Source organism: Cnephaeus nilssonii, assembly GCF_951640355.1.
Source record: "Cnephaeus nilssonii genome assembly, chromosome: 7".
NCBI classification, from domain to species: Eukaryota; Metazoa; Chordata; class Mammalia; order Chiroptera; family Vespertilionidae; genus Cnephaeus; species Cnephaeus nilssonii.
Genome location: NC_137078.1, coordinates 64,297,217 through 64,320,641, shown reverse-complemented (window position 1 = coordinate 64,320,641; position 23,425 = coordinate 64,297,217). Strand labels below are relative to the sequence as shown.

General features: G+C 42.1%; 1 protein-coding gene across 2 annotated transcripts in view; it reads right to left on the bottom strand.

The window, feature by feature from the left end:
• Positions 1 to 23,425, bottom strand: part of DAB1 (DAB adaptor protein 1) — a 278,601-nt gene that overhangs the window by 243,584 nt on the left and 11,592 nt on the right. For both annotated transcript variants that reach the window (XM_079776036.1, XM_079776037.1), the window contains exon 2: positions 16,083 to 16,282. In XM_079776036.1, coding sequence (XP_079632162.1) covers positions 16,083 to 16,149 — 67 coding nt within the window. In that variant the 5' untranslated portion in view covers positions 16,150 to 16,282. The remainder of the gene's footprint in view (positions 1 to 16,082; positions 16,283 to 23,425) is intronic.

Sequence of the window (23,425 nt, the reverse complement as noted above, 5' to 3'; positions counted from 1 at the left end):
AGGCGGGAGGAAGCCTTTTCATCTCCTCATGCCCTCACCCCTATGTCCGGCTGGAATCCCACGAACCCTTGCCTCCCCCGCCGCTGCTGACATTGGAGCCTGGTGAGCAAAGGCTGAAAGAAAGACCTTCAGCCTCCTGTTATAAATGCAAAAGTCTGACATAATGGATGCAGTGGGACCATATTAAACATGGGCCCTCAGATGCAAATTTTCCACCATTCATTTTCATCACTGACGTTGCTGGGTATCACAGGCATTTTCTGAAATGTACCAACCTCTGCAGCCAGCTTCAGGGGGATTTTAGAGATGATTTTACCCATCGAGACAGGTAATCCTTCAGCTTTGAAATGGAAGATCATAATGCTTTGCCAATCTACTCTGTTCTTAGAGAAAATGGACCAAGAAAAGAAGGTGATTTCAGTGTGTTAAGCCACACCTTCTATACCAATCTGCTAAAAATTAAAACTGAGCAAGGCATAGCGAGACGACTTTTCAACCTGTCGTTCTTAAAAAGTAAGGATACTAAAGAAATCCCAAGTTTTCTTGTTGAGGACAGAAGCTACTGTGGCGAACAGAGCCGAAGTCAGAAGCTGGCGCTCCCTCCCTCCCTCAGCTTTGGGCCTTGAGCTAGTTGTCTCCCATGAATTTTAGTTCCCTCTTTCAGAAATCCACATATTATTATCTAAACTACGTTATGACAAATAAAACACATAGAACAGTGCGTGGTACATGGTAAGTGTTCAATAAATATTAGCTATCATAATATTAATAACAGTGTCATTATCATTGCTTTATCGTTAGATGAACTAGATAACAGTATCTACCATAGTTTCAGGCCCTCATTGAATGTTTACTTGTTCTGAATCTAAATCATTCAACACTTTAAAAACAACTGACTAACGTAAGTTTCTTTTTTAAGAGGCAGGGAGGGGAAGGAGGAGGAAGAGAACTAATATTCAAGTAAGGTCTGGGGTAGGGTGTTTGTCTTCATTTCCTTTCAAGATCTCTATTGCAGTTTTTGTTTGATTGCAAGCAGTTCTGATCCTTCTGATGGATATATGCGCTGTGCTCTCAAGAAGATAAAACGAGAGAGAAAGAGAGAGAGCATAAAACTACACACACACAGGCAATGATGGATGCCAAGGACAGAAAATTTCCAGTAGACCTGGTCTATAAATTGTCATTTAAATTTGCAATTTAAAAACACCGTCTGACTTTTTGATTTAGCTGACTGTATAGGAGAGACAAATAATGGAATCCTAATAAGCAAGGTTTAAATGGCATCTCCAGTCTCCCAGACAGAGAGGGCGGCAGAAGAATTCTAAGAAGAGAAAATAAATCTACCAAGAATAGGAAAGACGACCAGAACTAAATAGTTGCACTAATCACTTGATGGCAGATACCAGAAAATGTATTTGGGGCTGTTTAAAATTCGAATCCTTAACAGGCGAGGGAGAGGTTATCAGCTGAAACCCCCTGTGGTCATTGTGAGGGGACAACACGGAGCTCCGTTTTTACATTTCATCACATTAAAACAGATGAACCAAAAAATCAAGGCACCGGGACAACATATTAAAGCTGATCAGCTGAGGTTAGAAGGTTTGAATGGCAAAAAAACCACTGGAGCTCAGAGGCACCCGCTGGCGAATCCTAATGCTAATGCTTTCCTGGAGGGGCAGCCCCTGGGGGTGTCCCTCTTGAAGGGGAGCCCACTCTGAAGTCCCCGGCTTCTTCCTGCTGCAGGAAGCCAGTTGGGACCTTCCCGGCCACCAAATACAGAAGAGAAACACACACTAGTTCAAGGGTGAAAAGAGGATGCGTCGCTGGCTGCTGAAAGCAGATCTGTCTGCCTCAGCTGCAGCACAATTTGGGAAATTGGGGAATGGACAGTGAAACCCGGCAGCAATGGCAGAAGGGTTGGCAGAGAGGCTTTGTGAGTAAAAGCTAAGGGAAATTAGACCACGTGACGTTAAAAAAAGGATCATCGTAAAAATGTGTAATGACACAGGGATAGCTTCAAGTGTAAGGCCTCATAAAAAATGTTACGTAGAATTAAGTCCGCAGTGAGATCAAAGTAGGAAGCGTGTGCTTGCATGCTTGTGTGTACATACTCATGCGAAGGGGCCGACGGGTGTGGAGGGGGAAAATTGAAAGAAAATATACCTGAGTGTTAGCTATTCTCGCTCAAAGCCAGGATATGACTTCAGAATCCTCTACCTAGTGCTCGAAGCAGCCATCAAAATCGACCGGCATTAACAAATTACACAAAATCTATTTGCAATCTATAACTCTGGGAGCAGGAGGAGAAGCCACAGTAATCATTATTTTAAAACATTAACGGAAAACTAATGGAATATAAATTACTGATTCTAGGAAAATGTAAGCCAAAGGCCAAAGAATTACCTAACTAATATAGACTATTCCATTGTTCAACAAATGCTTAATGAGCACATACTATATGCCTGGTTCTATGCAGAAAAGGAAATGAATAATATATGTATATAACTTGAAGGAGCTTCTAATCTAGCAGAGGCGGGGAGGCAAGTTACTGCCAAGCAAGATTTCTAATCTGCTGGTCTTCCTTTTCACTGGAGGACAGGGTAGAACTTATTTTTCACAGCTGTGGTTTTAAATCTAATAGGTAGACAATGTCTAAAATACTAGAAGATATTTCACAAAGCATGCACTGAGTGAAAAAATACGTAAATCTTAACTCCAAGAATCTTTATTTACATCACCCAGTCTCTGGGAAGTCCTTGGATGCTTGGTTATCTTTGCTCTGGGATTTCAACTTACTGCAACAAACTATAATTGCTTCTTATTTGTCTATCTTTCGTATTAGATCTTAAATTACTTAAGCCCAGAACATGTTTACAATCTTCTGTGGCCAGCACTCTACCTACTTTCAGAAAATGCTCAAAAATGGAAAGAAAGAAAAAAGAAAAGAGGGAAGAAAGGATGGAACTCAAAGAACTTCATAACCATTACACAGCCCCTAACAAAATTAACTTGGAAAAAAAAAGACAATTCTTGATTTAACTAACAATTCTTGACCATCTACTATGTGCTAAAGGCTGCTGTAGGCATCCTCCTTCACATATGTGTTCAGTTGTTTTTATTACTACTATTTCAACTCCCACCAGGAGGTTATTTATTAAAGTTACTATGGATGACAAAGCACAGACTTTGAAATCAGACTGTTCAGGTTCAAATCCTTATTCTGCTAGTTTCTAGCCTTAGCCAGGCTACTGAATCTCTAGGATGCTGGGTTTCTACATATGTACGTGAAATGTGAAAATCTAATGAGATTAAATATTTAAAACTAGAGACCCAGTGCACGAAATTCATGCATGGGGAGGGGGGTGTCCCTCAGCCCGGCCTGCACACTCTCACAATCCAGGACCCCTCCGGTAGGGTCCCTAGGCCTGGCCAGCGATCAGGGCCTATCGGGGCTTTCCTTCCCCTAGCTGCCGGCAGCTGGCCCCACCCCACCACTGCCACTGCTTGCCATCTGTGCGGGGGTACCTCCCTCTCCCCCACCACTGGTCACCTCCCCCTGCAGGCGATAGGTGTGGGGTGTGATCGCTTGGCTGGCCTGGGCCTCCCTCTTTGGGGTGATCGATTGCGGGGCTCCCCCAGGCAATCACATTGCACCCGCCTTGGCTGGTCTAGCGCCAGTGAGTGTCATAGTGTGATCGTCTGGACATTCTGCTGTTTGGTCATTCAGTTGATTTGCATATTATGCTTTTATTATTACAGATGCCTAGCACACTAGTCTTCTTCTCCCCATAGAAGTGGTTTTATTCCCTACAAACCTACATCACATACCTTCCACTATTTAATCACATCTCCAACCTGACCAGAGCCAGTGGGCACGTGGCTAAGATAGCAGGTACAAGTCTTACAGAGCCTCAGGAATCCAGGAATAAAAGGGAACTCAGCTTCATTGCACATTACCCACCTGCTATCAAGCATCAAGTTACCTTTCATAAGTCCCACCTGATTCCAGCTCATGGCCATCCATCACAGCTTCTGCAAGACACCCAATGTCTTTAGCACACGCTTCCATATCGCTGTTAATAAGGGATACGGGGATGATCATTTTCTCAATGATAGGGGTCCTGATCCGTTTTAGGATCACACAATAAGAACATTTTTCATTGTTGGAGATAATTCCCCTTCCCGTGCACATTTGTCAAAGGCAGTTTCCCACAGTCCGTACATCATTCTGAAATACATGATAAGATTCAGGTCTGTTATTCATCATCTGCTGGGCTTCCTCCAACTCGAGCTCCTGCCTGGCTCTTCCTGCCTCAGGTTTAAGGATCAGATGGCAAGGTCTCCCCCGAGCAGTGGCACCAGCCAGGGAGGCTAGAAGACCAAGTGATGACAGTTCCCAATTGCAGGGAAGTGGATCTACAAGGACAATGTAGAAATTTTTTATAAAAGTAAACTGCAGATATTGCTACCACTTGACCACAGGAACCAGACCCCAAGCAAATGAGCTTTCACCGAGGTTTTACTCCACAGCCACTGCTGGAAAACAGCAAGACAATGCAAAAAAATCCCATGCTTGGTGTCCTTCAAACCTCAGTTTAAAATTTCTGTTCTCCCTGGCCAGATAGCTCAGTTGGTTAGAGTGTCATACCATACACGGAGGTTGCCGGTATGATCCCCAGTCAGGGCATATACAAGAATCAACCAATAAAAGCATAAATAAGTGGAACCACCAATCTCTCTCTCTCTCTCTCTCTCTCTCTCTCTCTTTCTCTCTCTCTCTCTCTCTCCCTCCCTTCCTCCCTCCCTCCCTCCCTCCTTCCCTCCCTCCCTCCCTCCCTCCCTTTCCGTTCTACCTTCACTCTCTCCCTCTCTAAAATAAAACCAAAACCAGAAACCTTCCCATTCTTCCACTTACATGATGGGTGACCTTGAACTTATCTGAGTAATGTTCCTGTGTCTGAAAAATGGGAGCATTATCAACCACAAAATCTCTTACATTCTCACTATATTCTCTGGCTGCCTTCAGTAATCAGGTAATTAGTGTCATTCCCCATGTTTTCCACTGGGAACTCTAAATTCTCCTCCTCCCAGCCTTTGAGAGAATACAATGATGCACAAGCCACTGTCTCTGATATCCAGTCTCTACTTGAGACTCAATCTAGCAAGGAAGAAAGACATATAAGTACAATCCTAACTGATGGAAGAAAAAAATAGAAGCTTTGTCTGGATTAAATAAAAAAAACAACAACACACAAAATGTTGACAATCTTGGGAGGCGGGGGGAAGGCATAAATCAAATGGGAGGAGAGGCATGCTAAGGGATTGCTTCATGGACGTGCCGTCTGAACTGGGTCTCAGAGGCTCAGGTGGGCCGTTACAGGTAGATAAGAAACGGGGATTTTTTTTTTTTTCAGGTTGAGAGGAGAGCTGAAGAAGACTCAGGGAGGGCCCAGCAGGTCAGTGTGTTCAGAAGGTGCCAGGTGGGGCTTATGGCATGTGTACCATTTGCTGAATGGATGGGGGAAACAGAACAGCCATTCAGAGCATAGGTTCTGGGGTCACAGCACTGACTTGCCTCACCTCTCCAATTCCCAGCTCCTCATCTGTGGTCTGGAGATTTCAAAAAGGAGCTCTCTCAAAGGGTTGTTCTGATTGAAAAAAATACATGTAAATGTTTGAATATATCACCTGATATTTTGTAATTGCTGACAGATAGCAACTACCCTCATCACCAGCATCTTCATTATCATTTCTGATGTGGCGACGCCTCCTGGAAGGTGAAATGGGCTGATTATAATATTCATAGAGTAGGAGCATTTGCGAAATTGGAGTGCTTGTTCCAAACTAACATCCAGAAATGCATTTCGATTTATGCAAAATCAAAAGCCTTCAAATTCACCTAGTCTTTACTTTGGATACCTGGAAAACATAGAGTAACTGACATCCTTAGAAAATGGTTCCTTCTCAATCATGCTCAGCCCTTGTGCGTGACAACCCCACACACGCCGCCAAGGAGGATGAAGAGCTAGTGCTGCCTATGTATTTTCACTCCCTCTCTAACCCCACCATATTGTGTCATCACCCTTTCTCTTGCTGAGGCATCTCCACCTCATGGTGCTACTCCTGGCATCTGCAGGAAGATGTCTTGCAGGGCAGCATTATTTGATGTCTGGGAGGAGCACACACCAACCAGCAGGGAGCAGCTTAGTCTGATGTTAAGCATGTGAATAGGCTCTGGGGCCAGAGAGATCTAGATGCAAATGCTTCCCTATACTTACAAGTTGTGTGGCCTTAACTTCTCTGAATCTCAGCTGCCTCCCAAGTAAAATGGGAATACTTGTCTAAAGGTTGTTTTCCAGCTTAAATGAGATAACATGAACAACAGGCATTATTTCCTCTTTCACCTCCACTCCACCCTCTTCTGCCTTTAATCCAAGGTTCTTTCCCTCTCTCTTTTTTTTTTTTTTTAAATCCTGACCCAGGATATTTTCCCATTGAGTTTTAGAGAGAGTGGAAAGGAGGGGAGAAAGAGGCAACCATTGCTTGGTTGCCTCCCACACACACACCCCACTAGGGCCAGGGATGAACCTGCAACCCAGATACGTGCCCTTGACTGGGAATTGAACCTGCGACCCTTTGGTCCACGGCTGCTACTCTAACCACTGAGAAAAACTGGCCAGTGCTCTTTTTTAGTCTTTTATTTTATTTTATTTTTTATCTTTATTGTTGAAAGCATTACAGAGGCCCCTTTTTTCCCATCAGGTGCTCTCTTGATGGACTGCAGAAATGCTCAGGCTTGAAACTCGTGTACCCTGACCATCCCAGAAGCTGTGCTGCAATGGGAGAGGGCTGCTGAAATTCCAGCACACCGGGGCACAGCGCCTGCTCAGCAAGTCCACAGAGATCATAAAACCCCTTGCTCTGGGCATTTACTGATTATCTGCAAAGATGAGGCCTCTCCGACCCCAGGAAGGAGTGCACTTTACCTGACTCCTGGGACTTGGAGGGCTAATGTGCAGGGCTTTGTTCTCCCAAACATCAAAATTCAGGCCCAGCCACTTCCAGAGGCAGCACACTGGGCTTAATGAAGCAGTGGGATGAACTAATATGGCAAATCTTACAGCTCTTACTACCAATATGGCCCACATCACGCTAAATTACGGCACCAGACATGATTGGACACACATCACAAAATGAGAAGCAGCTCACAGAATGGAGGGATTTTTCAGAGCAACATTATCAAACTCTCAAGAGCCAGCATTTAGGGGAGATGTGAGTGTTTCTAAATTTTCTTTCTCCGAGTACAAATCATTCTCCCCCATACTTTATGATAATTAGTTCAACAAACATTCCCTGAGTACCTGCCATGTTCTGGGTGCTGTGCTAGGAACTCACAGCTAATCGAAAACAGAGAAATAAGTAAACCATTATAGGAAAAAAATGTGGCAAGTGTGATGGTTTGAATAAGTACCAGATGGTATGGACCCCTCACAAATCCAGTTAGGGAAGGCTTCGTTAGTCATAAGTTCCTTTATTAATTCATTTATTCATTCAACAAACAATGCTGTGTGCCTACATCTATTAGCATTGTGCTTTGAAGAGCTTGGGGATAGGAGTGAAGTGGTTAACAAGACAGGCATGGTCCCTGTACTCACAGAGCTCAGCTAGTGAGTGATAAAGAGGAATCAAGAGATAGTTAAAATAATGTATTATGATGGGCAAAATGAGGTGCTTTGAGAGCGCACAGACCAGTCATAACCCACAACTGGGGGTCGTATCTGTGGGCTGCAATAAATCACCAGAGCATTTCTGGGAAAAGTCATATCTAACTTTAAACTAAATCAAAAGTGGAATTAGCTTTGAAAAGAATAAAGAAAAATGTATTCCTGGGAGATAAAAAAGCATTTGCAAAATTCCAAATGTGAAAGATCACATGGTAGGGTCTGGGAACTGAAATTAGCTCAGTTGAGCCAGAGTGGAGGAAGTATCATTGTGGAAGAGTGGTGAGCGATGTGACTGGAAAGATAAGGAGAGGTCATACCAGATGGGGCCTCTCTGGAGCCAGATAAGCAGTGGGAGCAGTGGGAGCTGCTGACTGAAGAGTCTGAAGCAGAGATGGGACCTGATCAGATATTCATGTTAGTGAGAGTGTCAAGAACAGCCTAGAGCGGTTTAACAGGAAACGGGAAGACCACTGAGGCAGGAGCTGGGATGATCCAGACAGCCTAAAGGACCGTAGGACAGGCAGTGAGGAGAGAGAACAATGGGATTTAAGAGATACTTAGGAGGTCGCAGGGACTGATAATTGGTGGTTTATTAATTGAGGGCATCTTGAAGTTTCAAATGTTAAGGATGATGGTCCAATCAAATGGTTGCTGAGTTCTGAAGGATGGCGCGGAGTTAGCCAAGTGAATAGGGTGAGAAAGGTGGTCCAATAGAGAAAACAGTATGCACAAAAGTCAGAGGTGCACGCTGGGATCTGAAGCTCTGTGTGGCTCAGTGTGACAAAGGCACAGAATCGGTGACAGGGACCAGATCTCAAAAAGCTTGCTCAGTGTGTTGTCCTGAGTGGTATGCTTCTGGGGTTATAAAATAAGGTCAAGGGTGAACAGGGGTGTGGAATTGAAGAAAGCCTGGCTTTTCCTAAGTCACTTAGAACCATCTAGAATGAGACCCTGAACAAGGTCACCAATGCAACCTAAAATGAGTTTGTCTTCATGAAATGACCACAGTGGGTGAGGTGTCCTGTAATAAATTTGAGACCATGTGCTCATGGAGAATACAGAAGTCTCTCCCAACCACACATCATATGTTCTGACAGTCAATCTTACCATTAAGTAAGAACTTCTTGACCTAAAACAATATTCCCTCCCTCCCCAGCCCTTCAGCCACGAGCTTTATGGATCCACCTCAGAGAGATTTATATGGTCTTGTAATTAAATCCTTGATTTCGAATTTCCAAAGCCTGCAAATCACAGTTAGCAGAGAGCAATTAGCTCACCAAGATCCAAACCCCTGCTAAGCCAGAGGCACCATAAATTTACATGATGTGGCTGATCTGCTTCCATGAGCAGCCCCCGAAAACAGTGCAGCCCCTGTAATTTGTTCACATTTCCCAACCCCAAGCATCAGGGCACAGGATGAACCCACAGAATGCATTCAGGGAACACGGCACAGGCTTTCACATGGGGCAGACAGTGCTCTCTAGCATTGGACAAGCCATGTGACCTGAGAAAGTCTCTTGATCTCTCCGAACATTATTTTCTTATGTGTTCCATGAGGTGATGTAGGATATGGGCTCATTAGGGACAATTTATCTAATATGGAGGGCATGCACGAAGCATGCAATAAATGATGGTTATTAATAAATGTTTGTAGCTTGACAACATGGTCCATTTTCCTTGGTACTTCCTGTCCACCTTCCCAGTTGTTCTTGGAACAAGTATCCATTTGAAGATGGACCAGTTTTTTCTCACTGGCTAAATAGCCCATGCGACTCTGAGGGTAGGGGTATTTTCCACCTCTCTTTATACCTGATGGTACTAAGAGAAGTGCCACCTCTCAGGGCTGGTAGGAAAGATGGGGGGGGGGGGGAGAACAATTTCCTTCTCTTGAGTCTATGTACACATAATTGTGTTAGGTGTTTTAAATAGTTGACTCATGCAATCTTTATTACAACACTTTGAGATAGGTTCTGTTTTCCCCACTTTATGAGTGCAGATGAGGCTCAGAAAGATTATGTGGCTAGCCTGAGACAGACAAGTAGAAAATGGGCTGAGCCTTGACCCAAATGTAATTTTATATATTTCTAAATCATGGGCTCTTCCTGGAGTCTTTGGTGTAAAGAAGAGGAAACAGCCCAACCAGTGTGGCTCAGTGGTTGAGGGTCAACCTATGAACCAGGAGGTCATGGTTCAATTCCCAGTCAGGACACATGGCTGGATTGTGGGCTCGATCCTCAGTAGAGGGCAGGCAGGAGGTAGCTGATCCATGATTCTCTCTCATCATTGATGTTTCTATCTCTTTCTCCCTCTCCCTTCCTCTCTGAAATCAATTAAAAAAAAAAAAAAGAAGAACAGGAAATAAAATACCCAGAGGTTATTCCTAAGAGTGTAAGTAGTCTGAAATCTAAACACCAGCCAGGGAGTCATGCCTGGGTTCCAGCTCTGGCTCTGTCACTGATCAACTAAGTGACTGTGGTCATGTCACTGTCATCTAAGAGGAAGGGGCTCTGGCCAGCCCCACACTAATCCCTTAGAACCGTCTATGTACTTCAACATCTAGTGAACCCATTCACGTGTCCATGTGTACAGACTTCCAGAGTATTGTGTTACTTGTGTTTATTAAGATGAAATTCGTTTGCTTTTGGTCAGGAAAGAACAAAAAAGTGTTTTAATTAGAATTTTCTTTATGATGATAAACATGTAATATTTAATCAATATGTATAAATTTGGAGTAAAAGTTAAACCAATCTTATGAATAGTAATAGACTGAGAATAAATAAAAGTTGCAAAGTAGGGGAATCTATTTTTTTTTTCAGGGAAGGGTGAGACGTAAAAATCCGAAGGGCCTCCAGAGGTAGCCGTACCTGCACTGACGGGTCACACTCCCCTCCCAGGTGCTTCTCTCCCCCAGGACATTGAGGCCGTCAGAGCTCTTGGCTGGGGCTGGATAAATGCTTGTGGACAAAAGAACTAAGCGAGCAATTAATGTCTCATCTATGTTTCACATTGGCCGAGCAAATATAATTTCTCTATCCACTTAGTGCCTGAGGAAACTAAAGCTTAAAAAGTAGAAGTGACTCGAGAGAGAGGAGAAAGAGAGCGGTAGGTACGAGGTCTGAGCCCAAATCCAGTGTCCTGACCGACCCCAGGCTGCCTCCCCTGCAGGACAACAGCAGTGGATAGAAGCGATGAAACAGCAGCTCTGACCCATGGGCCTGATAAAATGTATTTTTTATTTAAATTAATCTCCCAGGGTCCCAAGGATCCAATGGGGTAATGAATACAACAGCACCTTAAAAGCTCCTAAGTGGCAGACCACCATTAACACAGATTATTTTCCCAGGCTGACTGGCCAGTTCAGGGATCATAATTGATGATGGCAGTATCAAAACCACTCCTTAACCAAAACTGACCAGAATTTTCAAAGAAATCTCCAAAAGCGTTCATAGTTCCTGAGGCACATAGCCAGGTTCTAATTCAATTTGATCTGAGTCCCAAGCTAAGGCACAGCCACCTGACCACCACCTTCTCCTGGATCCCACCAGAGCCTTGATTCTTGCAGCTGCTTCTTTCTGGGAGGAAATACTAAGGAAGCATGTTCTTGTTGTTAATTCATGACCCTTGGACACAATGCTAACATAAACATAAGGAAAGTGAGTAAGTTTATCTTCAGGTGTTTCAATAAAATCAGGAGATAATGCTGAACTGTGGTTTCAGAAAAAAGAGGGCAAAAAAACTAACACACACCAAACAGGTGCCAGGCTGCAGATCCCAAGCTGCCCTTTACCCAGGACATATCCCCTGCCCTTCTGATGACAAGTATTACACACACACACACACACACACACACACACACCACACCCTCTTAAAGACAAGGCTCAAAGGCTAAATAACCATCTCTGGTTACACAGCAGATAAGGAAAGAGTTAGTATTAAACAACCAGGTGTGACTGGCTCCAAAGTTAGTGCTCTTTCCCCTAAGTTGCCAGGTGGAGCTGAGTGGAAACCCCAGGCACTGCCCCCAGAAATGTCTGCATCTGCTTTATCACAGGACCTATTCCTCCACCACAGTCTTCCACTGGGTGGCCTAATGCCGGGATGACCAATAACAAGAATTGTGTCAACTGCTGTCCCCTTTGAAGGCAGGTAGCAACCCTGAAAATAAGCATTCTCCTCTTCCAGTCCTCCACCCAACCCCACTCCTGGAATATGCACTGTTTGACAAGCTGTATGCGTGGTGACACAATCCAATAAAAATGAAATGAAGAAAACAACTTTATTGCTCACTACTTTCATCCCTTCCTTATTTAAATTGTGAACACTCTCGTTATTTCTCATACATGGCCTGTCTAGAAACTCATTTGATGGGGAAATGTGCCCCTGTGTGACTTGCATTTAAAACTGTCTGACTCGGTTTCAGCAGCCTGGGTGAAGAACCAGGGTGACAGGTTTGTGGGAAATTCTAAGGAGTTTCTCAACTTTTTTTTAAGCCACTCTTTCTCTCAATAGGTGGCCCATGTCCTGAGGTATTCTTTTTTAGGAAATAAAATATCTGCCCAGGAACTATCTGAATTTTGCCAAGAGGAAAATAACTTTTTTAGGCTATAATATCATGTAATAATCTAAAAATGTACTTATGATATAATGTCCAAAATAAAGAGGATATAAAACTGTATGAATAGTATAATCTCAAGCCACTCTGAAAGGTGAGTCCATAAGAAAAGGACTGCAATGTTAACAGTAGTTACTTTTGATTTATGGAAATACGCATGCTTACTTTTTCTTTTCTAATTTTTAATAATAAGCATATATAGCTTTTTTAAAAATGAAAATCACTAAAAAATAAATATATATATTTTCCCAGAAAGAGACCTACATATGATTCAGTGTTTCCTTACCACAGAAAGCTTTATATAAACTTTGACTAATACCAGGCACAAAGACTGTTCACAAAAAGAAAGTTACCTATCAATCTTGCTGATGAATATAGATATCAAAATCCTAATAAAATATCAACAAATCAAATCCATATATAAAAAAACAATACACCTGAACCAGTAGAATTTACCTCAGAAATGAAGATTAGAAAATCTATCAGGGAAATCCACCGTAAGATAAATTAAAATAGTAAAAATATGCATTGATTTAAATATAAAAAGGCATATAATAAAAATTCAACATGTAAATTCAAAACTTTAAAATAGACTTCCTGAAAAATGATAAATGAAGGAGAACTAATAGTTAATCTTTAACCTGGGGGGAAGGTTAGGGGTTGGGCAGAAGGGGGAAAAGGGGTGAAAATGGAAGATATCTGTAATACTATCAACAATAAAAATATATTTAAAAAGATTCTTTAGTAAAAACTTAGATATCACACTTACAGTAATTTAGAAGCATTTCTACTAGTTTAAGGACAAGACAAGGATACCTACTATCACTAAATATTGTATTGACAGACTAGCCAATGCACTATGATAAGAAAAACAAGTACCTAAGGATTGCAGAGGAAGACAGAAACTTACTTACAAGGTTATATGTTGCCTCCACAGAAAATCAAAGAGGAGATGGAGAAAGTATTAGTAAGAGTTTAGCAATACAATTATATTCAAGATCAAGATATGCACCGTTTATTCTTTTTCAAGTTCTACTTGTTTGGGCCCAGTTACCAACATTCATTTAATAGAATACTGACCATTCCAAAGTCAAAACTGAAGATAATAAATAAATTAATCCTGTTACCAGCATATTCTCTCTCTTGTTTTAATGTATGAATGTGTTTTCATGGTGATTGGACCAAACACATTATCAAGAATAAAGATTTATCTCTGTTACATAATTACAAACAATTTTTAGCTCTTGCTCTGGGACAAATAATCCATTATACACTTCTTAAGATCCCCTTGGCTCTACAATGGCATAAGAGAAAACAATGTAAGAAGAGGATGAGGATGATGAAGGTAGAGAAGACAAAGAGGAGGAGATGGGTAGAAATGGAATAAGAGAAATAGAGAAAAGAAGTGAGAGAAGGAAAATGAAGAAAGATGATAGAAGAGGAAGGGGATGGGAAGCACTAGGGCAAGAATAAGGAGGAGAAAGGGGGAGGAAAAGGAGGAACAAAGCTAAACTTGTTTGAGCCTTTAATATATGCCAAGGCCTATACTGAGTGTTTTATTTGCTTTATTTCAATTAATCTTCATGGTGAGCCTTTGAGGTCTGCAATATTATATTTTCATTTTATAGGAGAGAAAACTGAGGCTCCGAGAGTAAATTAATATTCTAAAGTTACATAGTTAGGAAACGGTATAGCCAGAATTTGACTCAGATTGACCTGCCCAAACTCTGGGGGATTAGCCACTCACTAGAGAATATTCCTTGCATATGTATTGTGCTGGTTTTAGGGCTTATTAGGATATGAAGATGAGGAGGAGATAAAAAGGTCACCTTCACACTCCCCTTCCAAATCCTCCACTAAGCCAATGTTCTGAAAACCTGAATCCTCTCTTTAGAATACTTCTGGGTTCGCAATGTTAAAATTAAAAATGAAAAGATGTGCACTAAGATACAATTTTTAATGTATTAAGCATTTAAGAGTACAAGTTTAGTGGGAAGGTTAAATTTGAAGCAAAAATAATATAACCTGTCAGTTTCCACTGAAAAAGGATTTAAATTCTAGTACATAACAAATTCTGCAATTTTTTTTCCTACGTAGCAGTTCTCCCAAGACCTGTTTTCTCACCAACTTGCTTTTCTTCTATTACGCTTAGGCCACAATGCATAAAGAACAAGGTTTACATTCAGTGTTAGAGAATAAAATAGACTGCTTCCAAAATATCTGTGTTTCCAATAAACACCTAAAGTATAATGCATAGGTCTCCCTGGGGTGTTGGCTGTCCGAAAGCTGCATATGTATTACATGTATGTCCCTGTTTCCAGAGTGTCAGACAAGTGCCATCACCAACATGACAGGGCAGGCACAGTGCAGTCCCAAACAAATCACTGCCTCACAGAGCAACCAGAGGCATCCGGGTTTGCAAGCTGATATTGACAGATCTCAAGAGCTGAAAGAGAGCTCTATTAATCCTCCTTCATGCAGCGGAGAAGACAGGGGGAGGAAAGAGCTGAAACCACGGGGAGAAACACACACACACACACACACACACACACACACAGCGTGTGCGCACACACACAGTGCGCAAGAAGTTGCTGGCATCCAATTACAATAGGGAGACACATTTCCTGAAAGGGACGGTCATAAAGCAATAGGACCCAAATCTTCAGAAAACATCAAAAGGGATAGATTTATTTCATCATCACACTATGCACGCCAGTCTTCATTCCCAGAAGGCTATGTGTCTACCTGTGTCAGCACTTCCTAAGTGTTGGGAGTGAAAGGGTGAATAAGAGCTCCAGGTCTGAAGGAGTGTATGATAGAGTTGACAAACAAATGAGCAACTGCCCCAATTCAGGGAGTAAGGAAAGCCCTACACTCCCCAGGGGGTCCCACTAAACTCAAACCTGAACAATAAGGAGGAGTCCTTCTAGAAAAAAGTGGAGAGTGATTTCAGGCTGGACTAATAAGAGTCCAATGACTCTCAAAGTCTGGTCTCTGAACCAACGGCAACAGCATCATAAATGCAAAGTTTCGGATCCCATCTTAGACCTGGGGAACCAAAACCTGGGGATGAGCCTCGGCCATCTGTGCTTTCACCAACCTTCCAGGCGATGCTGGTGCTGCTGGCCTCTCCTCTGAGAACCACTTGTGTATGCAAAGGTGAACCACAGAGGACAGAATGCCTGGAGGGTAAACAGGGTTAAAAGCGGGGATGCGGTGAGGGAGGGGGGGTAGGCAGATATTGCTGGAGGGATGGGAAGAAGGTATATGTCATGAAAAGAATTTTAGATTTTACCCATAGAATAATGGAGATCCATTAAAATATATTATGAGTACAAAAATATCCAATCATGCTGGTGACTCTAAATATATACGTGTGTGTGTGTGTGTGTGTGTGTGTGTGTGTGTGTGTGTGTGTGTGTGTTTACAAAGATGAAAGATATATCATTACAGAGATAAAAACTCATTCCAGCCCTAACCGGTTTGGCTCAGTGGATAGAGCATCGGCCTGTGGACTGAAAGGTCCCAGGTTCGATTCCGGTCAAGGGCATGTACCTTGGTTGTGGGCACATCCCCAGGAGGAGGTGTGCAGGAGGCAGCTGATCGATGTTTCTCTCTCATCAATGTTTCTAACTCTCTATCCCTCTCCCTTCCTTTCTGTAAAAAATCAATAAAATATATATTTTTTAAAAACTCATTCCAATACAGACAAGCAGCCACAAAGGAAGGAACACAGTCACCCCTACCTTTCTTTCTGGAGTCTTTCTTGGCGCTGGTTTTCACAGCTACTTGAAGTTCTGTCTCAGTTGACATCCTACTAAATCCTTAGTCCACTGCACACAGATCCAGGGCCTCGGCCAGGCTCATGGGGGACTCCTCTCCCAGACAACGACGCCTCCCTTCAGAAATGACGCCCCGAGCTGCACATGTCATTCACTCCTGAGTGCTGCAAATCAAGGGAAGAGAATGATCAAGGTGGTCATTCAGAATAGTCACCCCTTTGACGTTAAACAGAAATTAAGGGTGGGGTGGGGGGAAGAGTCATACAAAACCCAGAAAATCTTGGCCTCCATGTGCAAACTGCTTACATGATTTCCTCAAGCCATGGACAGGGTTTATAGCAAAGAGAATGAGAGGCCTATGTGCAAAATGTGAAACCATTTCTCAAACCAGGTAACTCAAAATAGGTCTTTGGAACTCTGGATTTTCAAAGAAGAGCAAGCCCAAATCTTTGTGTTCCATGTTTCTTATTTTCAAGAAGTGGATGTCACCCAGAAAAACACAGCAAAGGCATATTTCCTGAGCAGCCCGTGCAGATGTTTCCAACAACGGGGCACCCATCCATCAGCCAAGGTTGATCAGAGCCTTGGCAGCTAAAGCAGATCATAGGGAAGTGGCCTGGGTCTGCCCCTCACTGGCAGGCAGCAGGCGGGACATGGAGTTGACATACAATTGGGCTCCAAGGGTAAGGTGACAAATGGGACTGAGAAACTTTCAGCAAGCCCATTTGTATGTCAGCTTGTCCCCCAGCTATAAGAGCAGACAAGCATTTAATGTGGGGAGAAAAAGAAGCAGGCAGACACACATTTCATTCATTCTTTCTCTAATAAAATATGCGTTGCACAGTGCTCGGGAGTATTAAGTTCAGACACTGTGCTGGGAAAAGAAAACAGTAATAATACAACCACTTCAATTACAGCTAGTATTTACTATGCACTTACTATATACTATGCCCTCAGTGACTGCTTCATATACATTATCTCATTTGATTTCATTACACTGAATGAATGTATTCCCTGTGTCAAGTCAGCAGTCTTTCCCAATGACTACCTATCTGATAGTTACATCTGAGAGTTTAGTGGAAAACAAACATTTCACTAGTTACCCATTTGTAAATAATATTAAGATAATATTTAAATAAAACTAGATCTGGAGCTGCCAAGACTCTGATCAAGTTAGGCTGATCAGGCTACTGGGAATGGATCTTTAATTGTGTAGTTCAGCCAATGCTTAGCTCATCCCACAGATCTAGAATAGTTTAATCTAACAAGGCTGACCTTAAATGCCAGTTTCAGCTCAAAATGGATAATGACCCAACCCTCTTACTCATGACAACTAAAGATGGCTTAACTAGAAGTTCTAATATAAAAGCCACATGAAATTATAGTAATGCTTAAATTGGGGGAAATTTCCACCTTATCCAAAGATATCTGGTTAGGTGTTTGTTTTTTTTAAGTTTGTTTTTTCTTTATTGACTTCAGAGAGGAAGGGAGAGGGAGCGAGAGATAGAAACATCAATGATGAGAGATAATCAATGATCTGCTGCCTCATGAACGCCTCATGCTGGGGATCGAGCCCCCAACCCAGGCATGTGCCCTGACCAGGAATCGAACCCTGACCTCCTGGTTCATAGGTTGATGCTCAACCACTGAGCAACACTGGCTGGGCTGGTTAGTTTGTTTTTAACAAGCTATTTTTTAAAAGGACACTAGTCCTGAATGAAAGGAGCCTTAACTAGAGGATCTAAGGTTACAAGTAAGGAAAATGAAAAATGGTCTTCCTAGAATAGGGTCCATAAAATTATTCATAGAAAAATGGGAACTTTTCTGCCACTGCTGTGCCATCTATCTGCACCATGCCACTCGCCTAACCTCTCCCCTCCCCCAAGAGACAACATTCCATGAGAGATGACATAGTCATAAAACTCAGTCATATATGGACATAATTTTATTAATGATACTTATCATTTTATAACAACAAATATCTACTGAGGAACCAACTATGGGCCAGGTGCAAATCCTGGCTCCTTCCTGTCAACAAACATCTCCTGTGTAACCATGCTGGCCATGAGTACAGAGGCAAAGTCTGACTCCTGTCCTCAAAGAAGCTCAGCCTAGCAGAGGTGTGGTTATGTAAAGGACTGCAATACACACGGCCAGAACTAAAACCGACATGTACCCAGCATGCTGGGGCACACAGTATCAATGATTCACCTCTGCTCAGAAAAGTCAATGAAGCTTCACAGAGAATACTATCCTGTGAGATCCTGCAGAGTGATGCTTCAGTCCAGTGGGTAATAAGGGAAAGAGCCAATGAGTACTCAATAAATGCATGAATAATAAAGGAATGAATGGCTGTTTCAGGCAGAAGGACCAGAATGTACAAGGAGGCTTGAAATTGACAACTAAACTAATAAAAGGAAGCATAAGTCTAGTAGGGAGGTGATGATATACGATCCCATCTCCCCAATTTTCCCTTGTGTTACCTTTCCATAGAATCTTTCTTTTCAAGTCTGCCTTGATAGTCCATTGATCCCCTCAAGCTTCAGTTCAAAGAAATATCTCAGGCAGAAAGATTTTTCTGATCCCTCTATTCAATGGGATCTCTCCCTACATATGTTATGATCTGACTAGAGGCCTGGTGCACGAATTCGTGCACAGATGGGGTCCCTTTGGGTGGCCTGCAAGGCTTGGGCCGAAACCCGCAGTCCAATGCCGCCTGCAGCTCCTACCTGCCACTCCCACTCATCCCAGCCCCACTGTGCCTGCCATGGGCTTGCGCCCAATCAGTCCCAATTGGGAGAGGCCTGTGCTGCCGCAGCAGTACTCACAGCCATGATCCCTGTGTCTGGCGCCCTCTCAAGGGGAGTGGCCTGCGGGATCAGGCTGAAACAGGCTCTCTGACATCCACTGAGGGGTCCTGGATTGCGAGAGTGTGCAGGCCAGGCTGAGGGACCCCACCGGTGCATGACTGGGCCGGGGAGGGACTCCAGGGCATGTCTGGCCCATCATGCTCAGTCCCAACCTGCTGGACCCCAGTAGCAAGCTAACCTACCAGTTGGAGCATCTGCCTCCTGGTGATCTGTGCATGTGATAGTGACTGGTTGACTGGCCGACTGGTCGACTGCCTGCCCCCTGGTGGTCAGTGCACGTCATAGCGAGTGGTTGAGTAGCCTTAGTATATCATTAGCATATTACACTTTGATTGGTTGTTCTGCCGTTCGGTCTATTTACATATTACCCTTTTATTATATAGGATGTTTGGCCTGCTTCATAGTTTGAGCCACATACAAGCAATGGGATACTGAAGAAGTTACTCAACCTTTCTTTGCCTCAGTTTATCTACCTTTATAGTGGAGATGACAATATCAATTTCATAAGGCTGCTATGAAAATTTACGTGTGATCATATGTAACATGCTTAAAAGAATGCCTGGAACATTACCTGGCAAGTACTTGGTAAATATTAGGCACTAATACAGGGTGTCCCCAAAAATGTATACACACTTTGAATAATATAAAGGCAGTGTTTATTAAAATAAATTTTATTTTCAAAATGTAATAGAATCTACAGACATAGTGTGCATAAATTTTTTTGGGGGGGACACCCTATAGTTTCCTATATTAATTGCTCAAGGTCACATGGCTGGTATGTGACCATAAGCCCATATTATTGTTATCTTCCTTTTACAGAAGAGTAAACTCAAGCAGTTTAAATTCACTTTCTAAGAACAAATTGTAAGAAATGATAGACTCTAAGATATTCCTATCATGCTGGTCTTGCACACAGTAGGTACCTAATCCCAAAATACAAAAATGAGATGAAATATATGGATTTTACACAATTTCAAGAGAGGCAAAACCCAACTTTTTGTTTCCCATGTTTCTTATTTTGAAGTACTAAATGCCACCCAGAAAATATAGCAAAGGCATATTTCTTGAGCAGCCCCGTGGAGACATTTCCAACAGTGGGGCATTCATCCATCAGCCAAGGTTGATCAGAGCCTTCAAAGTTGAGGTATGAACTACATTGGATTTGGGCCCCTTCCTTCCCTTCAACATTATAAGCCATAATACAGTACCTGTCCCTATTCTGTGGGTATCTCCAGTGCCACTTGTTCAACCAAATGTGATTGTGTTCAAGTGTTATAAGCATTACTTGTGATTTTCTGAAGTACATCCTTATATCAATAATGAAAGGAAACCGGCATTATTTTGAATAAAAACTTCAATAAGGAGCTGCAGTACAGAGAGAAGGTACTATAGCTGAGACCCTGGCCTCCCCTTTTAATTTTCCAAAAGCCAGAGGTTGAGCAAAGGCTGTGAAGTAACTCCAAATTATTTAGGAAACTCATTTCTTTGTAATTAAGAAGATTAAAGTCCTCTAGGGCCAGAAACCATGTGACAACTCAAATCATTTTTCCCAGCAAAAGCTGTGAAACCCTATCAGTGAAACTCAGGCTGGCCGAGAATTTAAAATGCTTCAATAATGTTTCTTTGCCCCACACAATCTGCGGTAATTTAATATTCCTGAAGTGTGTCAGGTTTTTATAATGAGCTCTTCAACTCTAAATGTGAATTATGTAATATTCCACTACAGACATTTCATCTAGTGAACTGCTGCTAAATGTAAAATCCCATGTTCAGTGATTGGGGGTGGGGACAACACCAAACCACAAGCAGAGAAAGCAGATAAGACTTTTTAAAAAAATGACAACAAAGCAACAAAGGTTTGAGCAGCCACAACAGAACCAACACACACTAGAACACCTACTGTAACCCAAATCTGTGCACCACCCCATTCCTCATACGATTCTACAGTAAAATAGCTAATGTTTATGAGGACCCACTATTTACCACATACTATACTGTCAATTTCTCATCTATTACCTTATTCAATCCTTCAACCACTTGAAAGTTATATATTATTATCTTCATTTCACAGATAAGGAAAGTGAGGCCAGTTTAGTAGCTTATCCATGGTCATACGACTAATAAGTATCACAGGGCAGGGTACAAGTCACTCTTGTTCCCAACTTCAGTTAGCTGGTGAACAGATAAAAAATGTGGTGTATTCATACAATGGAATATTATTCAGCCACAACATGGCTGAATAATACTTGCTACAACATGAATAAACCTGGAAGAAGCATGCCAAGAGAAAGAAGTTAGACACAAAAGATCACATGTTTTATGATTACATGTATAAGAAATATACAAAATTGGTAAATCCAGTGACAGAAAGCAGGTCAGTGCTTGCCAGGCACTGGGGGAAGTGGGAAGGGCCAGTCACTGATCACTGATTACAGTGCCTCCTTTGGGGGTGATGGTTGCAAAAAATACCACTGAATTATACACATTGAAATGGTTAATTTTATGTTTATGTGAATTTCACCTAAACTTAGCAAAACAAAGAAAACCCTTCCCAGCCAAGTCCTACACCCTGATTTAAGCCTTATGTGATATGCTAAAATAGTACAAATTCCAGTCTAAAGGGACAACCCAGCTTTACAAACCAGTCTTCCCAAAACCATGACTTTGGGTTTGAGTGGCAGCGATTGCATAGCTTATAAGGTGCTTATCACCACCTCCCTGTTTTGTGATTTGGGGCATCTTAACCAGCTTCACCCAACCTATAAAGCACCGAAAACAGACCATTTATCAACATGGCACAAAGGTTGCAACAGTGCAGATGAGGAGCCTCAGTTTTCTCATCAGTAAAATGGGAACATAACCACAAGTATTTAAGACTTGGAAGGTTGATGAGATTTGGGCACTTCCAAAGCCTACCTCAATCTACAGCATGTTTCCCTTTGTGTAAGGCAGGAGGAGACATAAATCTACTTATCTTTACGAAAAGCAACATAGGCCAAGCAAACAAAAAAACAGTGAAGCTGCTTTTGTCCATGGGGAGATCCTGGGTGGTAGAGTGACAGGGTGACTAGGTAAAAGGACATGACAGAGGGCGCTACTTCCCAGAGTATAGTTTTTTGCATAAAGCTACATTTGGAAGCATACTAATATGCTACATATCTGAAAAATAAATTAATAGGGGTAGAAAGTGGAGGAAAGGCTAAAACTAGAAGTGGACTTAAACAAATTAATCCAATTGTATTTCAAATGAACTTCATAAACACAATCCCTGAAGGAGTGGGAGAGAAAGAACTAATCCAGATAATTTATAAACACAGGATTTGACTATTTATACTCAGTTGGGCAGGGTTCGGTCACAGGATGCTGCAAACAAACCTCAAATCCTTTTTCTTTTTAGGCTTTCTGGGTAGTATTACGGGCAAAGCAATTATGAAACTATTTTAGATGTATTATAGGATTGAACAAAGAAGTAAATGTTTTTATATTCTTGAGAGCTAAGTTTCTCACTGTGGACGAAGAGATTAAAATAAGAGGGATGGCAGGAAAGAACACAGTGAGGATAGATTAGAAATTGGAGATTGTAGGGTAAATTCATGATTTATAAAATATGCATGCGTCTGTATACATGTGTTTATAGGAAGATATCTCCTAGCTCTGTCTACTGACTGGGTCTAGGAGCAAGGATACCCCAGTAACAATGTGATACCTAATACAGAGATTTTGGTTTCTACTACCATTCCAAGTAAAAGGAACAGGGGGAGGGGGGGTTGTCTGGAGAAAAGATGATTCCAAAGCTGAGGCAGGGCAAGTACAAGATTAGCCTGAAATATCTTGTTATTCCAGAAAGTAAGAAAGTGCTCCAAACAAACACAACTGATGGGGGAATGTCACAAGGATACAGAGGGCACCTTGGAGGATCTCTCACTGTCTTAGTCTGGAGCAATAAAAACACCAATATAATTTAAGGATGGTATTAAATGATAAACCGCTGAAAAAATAGGAATCCATGATAACAGTGATAACAGACAGATAAACAAACCAGATAACAGACAGATAAACAAACCAGAACATGTACTGCCTGGTAAATACAGAGGGCGCGCTGGAGTATAAAAATCACCATTCGGCAGCCATCAAAATAAAGTTTAGCCAGGCAGGAATCACCAATAAATGCTAAAGCCAGGGCCAATCTTTGATGAGAAGCAAAACATCTGCAGGTCTTATAGTGCCTTCTCACTCACTGTTTATAGCTGCAAGGGGGAAAATCTGTGACTATACAATGGAGAAATTGAATGACACCTAAGTTAGGTTATCAAAACTAACATTATCAAAGAGGGGCAGATGAGTATCATGTGACACCCTGAGAAAGAACATGTCAGTATCATGTAGTATTCTGGCCAGAAATCTATTCAGATTATATGCTTTTCCTTCCTTTTTAAA